This window comes from Trichosurus vulpecula, chromosome 6, assembly GCF_011100635.1.
Source record: "Trichosurus vulpecula isolate mTriVul1 chromosome 6, mTriVul1.pri, whole genome shotgun sequence".
Lineage (NCBI taxonomy): Eukaryota > Metazoa > Chordata > Mammalia > Diprotodontia > Phalangeridae > Trichosurus > Trichosurus vulpecula.
The window spans coordinates 184,830,798-184,842,024 of NC_050578.1; the positions used below are offsets into that span (position 1 = coordinate 184,830,798).

Here is an 11,227-nt window from a genome sequence, read left to right on the forward strand (position 1 = left end):
CTCTGCAAATAAGCCGAGCTGCTTTACTGTATCTCAGTCACTGTGAAATTTCTAGTGCCTTTCTTTTTGTCTTACCCCAGATAAGGACATGAAAATACATATTGGGGAGCTCTGAGATGACAAAAGAAAGGGTCTCAAATTGTCTTTATGCAAACCTCCCTGCTGTTTATGTGTCATTTCTGTCCAGGACTTATCCCTTGTTCTGAGAATATCACTGGAATCATGAGGTTTTAAGAATCCTCTAGTTGGGCCATGAGGGGTAATGTGGAAGGCTGGCCTTTGACCACAGTAGGTTAAATCTTCACTAGGACCCAAAGATGAGGTTGGGCTGGGTGCTCATTCCCCAAGAATGACTTTCCTTTGACCTCCTCTCAGGACTGCGGCACTTCCCAGAAAGAAAAATTGCTCCACATGGCAATCTCAAGGGCTTGCCATTTTAAGGAGATTCATCCAACTCGATACAGAGGAAAGCAAGTCTGGAAAGATGGCACCAGGAGAACAGCAGGGACCAAAGGGCCTAAGTGTAATTTAGACCACCCTCACTCAGATGTAAATTAAGAAGAGAAGATTAATCTGACACACAGTAAAAACACATTGTAAACGGTTTAGGGGTTAGGCTTTAACTTGTAAGGTTAATTAATTTTTCCAGGGCACTGGGATATACTATTAAGTGTCCTAGAAGAAGTAATTTCAGAAAAGTAATTTCCAGGAGGAGTTTATTCACCTCACGTTAGTGAAAAGTTTAACCTCACAAAGTACCATAATTTACTCCCTGCAAATGAGGCTGCCCAAATGGTACCCAAACTCTCTCACTTTTCCCCAAAGTCACTATTTTCTTTGGTTCTCTGCAGTGTTGTTGAGAGATTTTCTTGTTTAGGTGTGAAAAATAGCAACTGAATAGAGGTCCCCATTTCCCCCCAAACCTGACACATATAAAATCTTAACATGGCTTATAATCAGTGTCCTTTTACTGCAGACACACACACACATACATATCCTCACATGCACATGCACACACATACGTCTTCCTTTCAAGGAGATCTTATTTTAAGGATGAGCTTATAATCAAGCCTTTTGGGCACATGAGCCCACCCTTCCACCATAGGTTAATTTTCGTACAAGTTAGGGCTCAACTCTTTATCCAGCAGCATCACTGCCAGAAATTCCACAGTAGCTCCCTGGGATTTTCCTTGGGCAGATGGCCTTAAGTCAATATGAAGCCCTGAATTACAAAAGAGGAAGAGTATAAGGAATAATCTTTACTGTAAGAGGAGAATTCATGGCCCCATCCTTCACAAAAAGCTTCCATTTATGCATAAAAAGCCTTCTGTCCATAAGTAAGTTTAAATGCACTCACAGATCGAACCCTGTCCTTTCAACTCAGTTCAACAAATATCTGTGAAGTACGTACAAAGTGCAAGTTGTTTGGGATACAAAAATGAAAAAGTGACAGTCCTTGCTTTCACAGGAAGGTGGGAGGGGGTGGGTTATCACCCAGATACAAACACGATACAAGATTGAATGTGATAGGGCAAGAGAGAGGGCCAGGCAAAGTGCTCTAAGAAAACTCACCTCCTGCTACTCCATTTCGTTCATTTTATGGAGTAGCCAACACAGGGCTCAGGAAATCAAGCGACTTGCCCAGCATCCCTCACACAGGGAGTAAATGTCATTGTCCAGTCTGAACCCAGGTTCTTTGACTCCAAACCCTTTTCACTATATCATGCTATCTTGAATCTCTTTTTAGCACTAGCAGAGATAAAAACAAAATCCCCTCTTAAGTGATAATATCTAACCATATCGTATCAGTATTTTACCATTTACTCTGGTTTTCTTTTGTGGAGGGTAGGAATCAACTTGAGCATAATATTTCTCCGTCTATGTAATAATAACACGAGTTCATGGTGATTGTTAATCTAGAAGACCACTTAGAATTGTAGGATCATGTACCAATAGAAGCTAATATTAATGTGCTTTTATTTTTTTTAATTTTTTTTGGCAAGGGAGAAAAGCAGGGCAAGTGGGGTTAAGTGACTTGCCCAAGGTCACACAGCTAGTAAGTGTGTCAGGTGTCCGAGGTTGGATTTGAACTCAGGTCCTCCTGACTCCAGGACCAGTGTTCTACTCACTGCACCACCTTGTTGCTGATAATGTAGTGTTACTAAGGTTTGTCAAGGACTTTACATTCATCTTCAATCAGTAGATATTTGTGAAGTGCCTACTATGTGCCAGATACTTGGGATGAAAGCGCAAAGAAGGCAGTAATCTCTCCTTGCAAGGAACTCTCACAACAACCCTGTGATTATACTGCAATTATCCCCATTGTATAGACAAGAAAACTGAGGCCCAGGGAAGTTAAGTGATTTTCCATGATCACAAAGCAAGTTCGAGGCAGAATTTGAGCCCAAGTCTTCCTGACTCTTAAGTCCTTTATGCTGTTCACTCCTGAGAATTAACCTTCTTAGAGGTTATCTAGCCATTCAATTATATATTTAGAGCTGGAAGGGATATTAGAGGTTATCTAGTCCTTCCCCCTCATTTTATAGATAAAAGCGATGAGTCTCAGAGACAGGGAAAGAGACTTGCCCAAAGTTACTCAGTTTGCAAAGATGTGGGATTAGAGTTTGAATGGAAGTTCACACCATTGGAGGACACCATTTTAGCTCATATGAACACTATTCGGTCAGTCACAATGCACCTACAGGTCCTCCTTCATTTATTCTAATGACTTATCACTGTTTGGCCCTAGGATTGAAAACAAAAATCGGCTCTGAAGAAAACTGAGGGTCTCCTGTTAAATGCCAGGCCCAGCTAAGGAGAGTGATTTCAGTGTGATGCAATTTTTTTTATTGTTGTCTAAATGTTTCATTAGCGTCTTCTGGGTTTGTTGTTTGTTTTGCAGCACAGTCACTTCCCAATGACCTCGTGTTAAAATAAAGGAAAACAATTAAGTATAATCGACGAACATGGCAATGACATCTGACTGCTTGGGCAATGTTTCACGTCTGTAACCCACCACTTGTTTACATGCAGGAAGGAGACATGTTTTTTCATCACTGGTCTTCTTGAACCAAGATTGGCCGTCGTGTTTAATCATAATTTTCATGTTTTTGGTGTCAGTTTCACTTATGTTATTGCATATCATTCTCCTTGCTCTACTTTCTTTCCTCTGTATCAGTTCGTACAACTCTATGTTTCTCTGATTTTGTCATGTTCATTATCAGCCATGGCATAGTGGCTACGGAACCTGCCTCAGAGTCAGGAAAAGCTCCGTTTGAGTGCTGCTTCTGACACATACTGAACACATATTGAATTCATGTCCTGCCTCTGGTAGCCTCCATGGGTAGGAGGAATTTCCTTTCCTGGGAACTATGTGTATCAATGAAATCACCATGCCTGTCTTGAACCATATCCTCATCATTTCTTATGGAGCAGTGATAGTCTATTAGATTCATATGTTGCATTTCCAGTTTGTGTGTGTGTTGGTCCATTTAAAGAAATATTTATTACATCAAGGTATACCAAGAAGAAAAAATAACATGGCTCCTGACCTTGACGAGCTTTATGTCTAGAGGGAAGCCTTTTTTCAGTGGGGTGTGGTGGGGTGTGGGATTTGAGGAGAAAGCTTCTGGGGTAAGTAGGAAAGAATATTAGACATGTATAGGGGTAGCTGTAGTAGAAAATTATTAAAGATATAGGAGTGACCAGACATAATGGCATGAGAGATTCAAGAAGAAACTGTCCCAATGGACTGAGAAATCATGGAATTTTAGAGATAGGAAAGATAGCTCGATGTCACGGGAAGAGTTCTTAGGCAGCATAGATTTAAAGTCAAAAGGGATACAAGAGGCCATCTAACCGATTTTACAGAAGGGGAAATTGAGATCCAGGGATGCTAACCACCATACCTCAGAAAACAAATCATAGGACCATAGATCTAGAGCCATAATGAACATCAGAGGCCATTGATTCCCATTCCTACATTTTATGAATGAGAAAACAGGCTGACAGTGGTTAAGTGACTTACCCAAGGTCACACAGATAGTATACATGGGAGGTGGGATTCAAACTCAGGTCTTCTGCTTCCAGGACCAGTGTCTCTCTATCTCACTATGTACATCACTATCAGACTGGGCACTACAAGCCAGGCTTTTTGGCCCTAAATCCTCCATTTCTCTTGCCCCCATACTACACTACTACACAAAATTAATGTGCACTTATAACCAGAATAAACAAGATCTGGGTTCAAATCTTGATTCAGCTATTTAATATATAAATAACTTGGGGAATACACATTGCTTCTCTGGTCCTCATCTGTAAAACAAGGGTAGTGGATTAGATGATCTCCTTCCAGCTCAAAATAGGACAATCAATTATAAGCTGGACTGCCTCATTTTGCAGAGGAAAAAAACCAAAACACAGAGCAGTAAAAGAAACTGCCCAAAGTTGTCCAGGTAGTGACAAATTCAGGATCCTATGACCCTAGAGATGTAGTTGAACTCTCATTTTTCAGACCAGAAACCAGAGAGGTTTGCCCATCATCTCCCTTACCCCTGGTTAGTGGCCAAGCTTGAAGGAGATCCCAGGTCTCCTTGACCATCGTTCCTTCTAGGATTCTTTCCATAACTCCATTGCTCTTGTTGGTGGCAGCTAAATTTAGCTGTTTGAGATTGGGGTGAAATCATCCCTGGCATTAGTTTAGGGGCAAAATTCCACAAAATCTTTGTCCTCAATTTAGAAGTTTAGTGGCAATGAGTGGCAAGCCTGGAGATAACTTAAGACACTGAAGAAGATTATGGGTAGATACATAAATGCTTCCTTTCCTCTATTAATAACTCAGGATCTTTAATCACTGGAGCATTTTTCCCCTTGAATGCCAGTGTTCCCCTTGGCATTTATTTCCTACCTTCCATGCCCTTACATCCTTGTTTTCCCTTTTCAAAGGTCCTGTGACAGGAGATACTAGATTTTTTAAAAATCACACAGTAGAGACAAATCTAAAAGCCTGTGTGTGGGGAAATAAAAATTTATTTTCTTCCAAAAGTTTGATGCTGTCCTACTTCTGTTTTCAGGGGAGCAGAAGCAAAGAGATGAAAGTTCTTCTGTTACTGTGGCATTGACAGCTCCTGAGGAGGCTGCAGCCCAGCTCTCTGACAATTCCCCAGCCAAGCCCAAGTACGGGAACCAACGCAAGCACTTTCATCCCTCATTACCCCAGTTACCTTCTGAGGAAGAAGAAATAAACAGGCTTGGAAGTGAAATAATTAAACTGACAGAGGAACAGGCAGCTGAGGAACTGGAAGGGACCAGAAAAGGGAGTTCCCAGGAGGGCCCAAGGAAAGGGACAGGCCCATCCCAGATCAGAGGGACATCCAAGGTAGAGTCTCCTTTGTCTAGCCCTGATCCCTTTGGTTCCAGTGAGTCCTTGGGCTTGGGGAAGGAACAAGCCACGGAAGGCTGTGACCTGGAAGAGGAGAAAGGTGTCCCAGAGGGGAGCTGCTCAGGCATTGTGAAGACATGACGGATAAAGGGATTGGAAATTGTAACACATGGAAGGCGCTAGGGACGACAAGAATTAAGCCACAGAACAACACATTAGAATTAACTCTCTCCTCAAATGCTCCCAAGTCTGGGACTCAGAAAATCCTCTGATCCTGTTGCAAACTGTAGGTATTTTGATGACAGTACAGCTTGATTTAATAAATGCAGGTCCTCAATCTTCTCACCGTCATCTCTTACTACTGAAGATGTACTGCTGTGAACACGGGCAGGCACTGAAAATAGTGTGCACCATATGGCTGGTTTTTCCCATCCATCTTTGTGTCGGCATTTGTTTTATTAGAGATAAGATGTTTTTCTATTAACGTTTAATGGTGTCGATCAAAATTATGGGAAGAGCTTGAAACCAATGGGCTTTTTAATCAGGTCCCCGGTATTTGTAATGATTAAGGCTGTTGGGAAGAGAGACATAATTGAGCATAATGGGTCCAAAGGGCCCACCGTGACACTTTGTCATGTCAAGGCCTTGTTGGGTCTCCTCCACAAGGATGCTCTTGGCACGGCGCCTGTAGCAATGTGTCACAGATGGGAATGGTGGGTGGAGAGGGGCCTCCAGAGGCTTAGAGGGCTTGTTTTCCTGTTCTGAATTCATACCACTCTTTTTGGGTGCTTATGTTGTGTAAATAATAAGCATGCCAACTTAGGCATTGGTTAGTGCATTTATAGGCCCAGGAGGGAAGCATGAAATAAACAGTAGAAGGAAGTAAGGTCAAAGGTTGTGTCAGAAGGAAAAATGATTCTTACCTTTCAAAATTCTGCTTCTGTGGTATATTCTTATCCTCTTTGGCTCATCTGCTTTGTTGAGGAAAGACAAGAGCAAAGCTGTGTGATCTTGGGACAAATCACTTAACTTTTCCTTATCTATAAAATGGCGGGGCAGACAAGTGCAGCGTCTTCTGAAGTTCCTTCCAGCTCTAAAGCTATGATCCTAGGATTCGGCTTAGGATCCAGTTAGCTGCTGATGCAGCTGTGAAACTTGAACCTTGGGAAGAGAAGAGGCGTCTCCCAGATAAAGTTTATTCCCTCTAGGAAGCCCCTGGGTGAAAAGAGATAGCATCTGCTTATGCTGTAGTGTATGGGAAGCAGGCCACATATTTAAACAGTGGAATTCCTCATGTCCCGGGGTCAGTTCATTCCCCCCAGGAAGCTGAAAGCTCATCTGAAAGCCAGAGTCAGTCCCCTGAGAAACCTCTTCAGAGGCTTGGATGAACAAAAGGGCTCCCTAAGTGCTTTTTTTTTTAAATCTTCCTCCTAACCATCCTAAAAAGAGAATGTGCAGATTAAGTTTATGATGTCAGCAGTGAAATCCATGGATATGTGGATGTGGTGTTCAGCTTGTCTTCCTGTCTCTGCCTCTGCAGAGCGATAAAGAGGATTGACTTCAGGTCCCAGGTCCACTTCCTTAGATATGTGACATGCGCAAGTCATGGTAATGCTTATGCAGCCTAATTCACAGAATTATTGGGATAAGATATGTGCCATACCAATCTTAAAGCACTACAGAGATGGTCTTTTATTATTTATTCTTCCCCTCCCTACATTTATGGCCAGTGACACTAGAGATAGGGTTAAGCCCCAGGCATTTTTCTCTACCCCGTGAGAGATTAGGTTGGTTGGGGTTTTTTGGGAGAAATACTAATTGGTCACTAAGAAGACACTAGCCCAGTGAGGGTGTTAGAGTGGAAAGAGATGCAACAAGAGTGTGCTCAGTGACTCCCAGACTTCGTTCCTGCCAGCCCCTGTAGAGCCAGCGATCAGGTAATGCTGGAGAGGAGAGCTACCCCGTACACACACACACACACACACACACACACGCACGCACATACGCACACACACACGCACACACGCACCCCCTCTGCCTCCCCCACTGGGCCCCCATCCACACAACTTCCTGGGGAGGGAATTTGCCTCTGCAGCTGCAAAGCCTGCATGGGCCAACAGCCACAGAGGTAATTTTCCTGCTGGACCCGGCCTTAACTGCCTGCAAATGTTTAGCTCTCCCAAGTAGCACTTTAAAGGCACTGAAGGAAAGCAGGGCCAAATTTAATAAAATAATAATAAAAAGAAAAATCTCTCTTAGCCCAAGCACCAGTTTTGACACACAATCTGCCAGGTGCACATCTTTACAATCCATTTATAAACTCCTGGAAAGCAGAGTTTATAATCTACTACAGCACACTGCGCCACGGTCAGGGAAGCCGAGAGGAATCCCAAGTCTGAGAAGCCCCCCATGGTGAACAAGCTAAAGAAGGATGCTGTGTGTTACACTGGGGCCATGCTGCCGTTGGGTGCATCGACGTGGCAATATTATGTATCCATCTCCCTTACCTATCCCCAACTTGGTTTTCTTGTTCCTAGACAGTAAAGAGAAAGGTTCAAACTTGCCAACACTTGGGCTTTTTTTTTTCTCTTTTAACCCTTGTCCCAAAACCATGCCACACTGTTTTGTTGGATCAGCCCTATGTGTTACTTTTGACTGAAAAGTCAAATTATAGCAAGTTTCCTGGCTACTGATTGATTTTTTTTTAAGAAAAATGTCACTGTGTTGGTCTTACCATGCAGCTGCATTCTGACATGCCTCTTCTGTCAGAGTGCCCCAGCCATGTGTGGATTTCTTCCTGTCTTGCCAGTACTGTCCAGGAAGACTGCAGAACAGGGCATGCATGGAGAGATGCAACTGAAACCGATGTTTCTCAAAATAAAAACTGCTCCTTTGCTGCACCGGCCCAGCATCTGGCAGCCTTTAGGCACTGATTTCTACATGCAAGTATATATGAGAGTTTGTGGTTCTTTAATTAAGGCCTGAGAAAATAGATCCTTTCCTTTAAAAGGTGTGTGTGGGGGGGTGCTTTTCTCACCCCCTGAGACCCATTCTCATGCCATCCTTCCTTCCCCACCAAATTCTTTCCTGCCTCTAGCAAGTATTCCCTGAGGCTTTCTCTAGCCAGGAGGCACCCAGTGGCATTCAGCTCAGTCCCAGGCAAGTAGTATTAGGTGCCTTTTCCCAGAGCTAGCCTTAGGCAAGATTGTGAAGGAGTGACGTTTATTTTTCCATTCTCTCCTGCTCTTCAGGTGTCCAATGAACACCCCACTTTCCAAAGTCCTGGAGGAGGGGGAATCGGATAGCAATCATTTACACTTTAGTATGAATATAATGCACAATGTTCCCTAAAAGTGGAGGGGAAAACTTTTGTCCTTTATTGAAAGAATTTCAACTATCATTAAGGAAGTAGAGATGATGGCTGTGTATGTGCATTTTGGGGAGATAGTCATTTTCTTTCCCATACCAATCGAAAGCCAGCTAGTTAGCTCTCATAAGTGAATGGTCTCTCCAGCAAGTGTTATTCTTTTCCTTGCTGCGATTTTAACGATGTCTCTTTCTCTGATATCTCTTATGATATTTTGTGAACCTTAAAGTGTTCTATGAATGCTAGCCATCATCACCATCATCATCATCATCGCTGTCACCTCTGGGACTAAAAATCTTGAAGACATAATGCTGAATTGATAAGTCAGGAAAAGGGAAGGAATGACTGGCTACATTTGGCATTTTATTGCTAAACTTTGTATTACAGTTGTGAGGATGGGGACCAGACCTCCCCTCCAGAGAAAGAGCTGTTTGAGCAAGATGTATTTCTGCTTTGCGTCTGAGCCCTGCCTAGTCAGCTTTTCCTACCCTCTTTTCCATCCTTGAACATGAGACAGTTCCATTTAAAAAGCTCAACATCCACCCGAAAGGCAGAGGCAACATCTTGAGAATCCTCAAACTTACAACACTTTTAGGTACATGCAGATTTCCAGGTGCTTTTCATTCCTGTTACCAAGTTATAAAGCAAAGAATTGCTGGACAAAGACAGTTCCAAAGATCAGAGAGAGAGGTTTGGGAGTCCAGTGGTAAATCTAATTAGAAATGAGAGAGAAGGAAAAAAATGAGGTCTCCTCTCGGAATGTTACAGCTGATCCAAAAAAAAAATAGAAAAAAGAAAAAAATCTTAGTACAGCATGAAAGCAATTTAAAATGATAGATTTAGATGTGCTGCCTTATTTTTCTTATCACTTCTTTCCTAAATGAGGGTTTTTTGATGCACAGGGCAGTTTGCAGAATACTGAAAAGTTCGACTTTCCCTAGTCTGTATGAATGCAAGGATATATTTTGGGATCTTAGCAGAGACCAATGATAACCTATTAAATTTAAAACAATTGGCTTTTTTTTATCGGCTGCTGTTTTGTTTTATTTAAAGAAAAGAAGTTCTATTTATTTGCAGACTTTGCTTTATTGGATTCTCTAATCACCATGCATCATAACTATATTTTTTGTTACCTGGAATAAAAATGGGGTAATTTTCCTGGTATAGATGATTAATTGTCTTTATTATGTGCGTCATTCTCCCTCTCCTCCCTCACCACAGACTGAGCATTACTTCCAGCATATTGTAGCAATTTATCAGTTGCAATCTGTCACCTAAAATTATTTGATCATATGGTAGGCATGAAAAATATGGAGAATGTAAAGATTTTATGCATTCAGTCGAAATGCTTCAGATCTAAAATCAGATGGTTTATTTCCTGAAGTCTTTTTCCCCCTTTCAAGTTGACCAAAACACTAGCTGATTTTCCCTATTTTCTTCTGCATATAGGCACTTCTGTATATATGCACTGAAAAGCCACACTAGGAAAAATTCACTGCAATTCGGAGAAAAGCTTATTCTAAGCATCTAAAGATAGCTTTTCTAATTATTGTCTACATTGTGTTTAAACTGTGCAAACTTGAACATTATTCTCACTTTACCAGCTGTGTCTAGGTAGAGTCATTACATCAAATGCTTCTAATTTTACAAAAAAGAAATCAAAACAAGAGTGTGTTTAAGTCCCAGTGAAAAATGCAAACCCTATGAGTCAAATAGGCAAACTGATTAGCAAGCTGGCTGCAAAGCCAAAACGGCTAACATCCTTAGATGAACAAAATGCATCCGAGAGAAAAGAGGAAGAAAAAAACAGCTTCCCAAGGCCAAATGGGATCTAATGGGCGGGCTTAGTGGTGCACAGACATTTTCAGTAGCGTAGCCCAGCTGCCTGCCCATATCCCCCCACCCCCACACACATATATACATCCCACCACCACTATTCCTATTGGAAAGGGAGCAGCTATCTAACATTTCCTAGGTCCAAGGAGAAAGCTGAAATGAGTATGTACTTACGGTGTCTATTCTTTATCTAGGGGTCCCAGGGAGTTAAAAAAAGAGTTGGGAACAATGAAAAGGGGAGATAAAACAGTCTTTTCCCCAGTCCTTCCCCTTCCTATCTCCAGAAAAAGTCTGTGAATTAAACAAAGCCCTAACTAGAATAGGGAAGCAGGATTTGGGGTCAAACACATCCAAACTTGCAAGGTACACAAGTTCCCCAATTTCCCCGTGTTTTGTCTTCCACTGGCCCTGTGTGGTATCATGTCACCTCCTGCTCCCCTGGTCTGCTTTTCCCCACTGCTCTGCCCCCCTACATTTTATCCCTGCCCCTTCCTTGGGAGATAGGAGGTCAGGATCCTTCAGTAGCTCCACAGGAGCTGGGACCATAATCTCAGAGAGAGAGGCTGTGCCCCAACCTGACACAGTTATACCCAACTGGGGCAGACTGTCTCACTTTAAGCAGGAAGAATGCTGGGCCTGTGACA

General features: G+C 42.4%; 1 protein-coding gene across 2 annotated transcripts in view; it reads left to right on the forward strand.

The window, feature by feature from the left end:
- Positions 1-9,911, forward strand: part of CCDC149 (coiled-coil domain containing 149) — a 143,818-nt gene extending 133,907 nt beyond the window's left edge. For both annotated transcript variants that reach the window (XM_036764635.1, XM_036764636.1), the window contains one exon: positions 5,073-9,911. In XM_036764635.1, coding sequence (XP_036620530.1) covers positions 5,073-5,521 — 449 coding nt within the window. In that variant the 3' untranslated portion in view covers positions 5,522-9,911. The remainder of the gene's footprint in view (positions 1-5,072) is intronic.
- Positions 9,912-11,227: the final 1,316 nt, after the last annotated feature.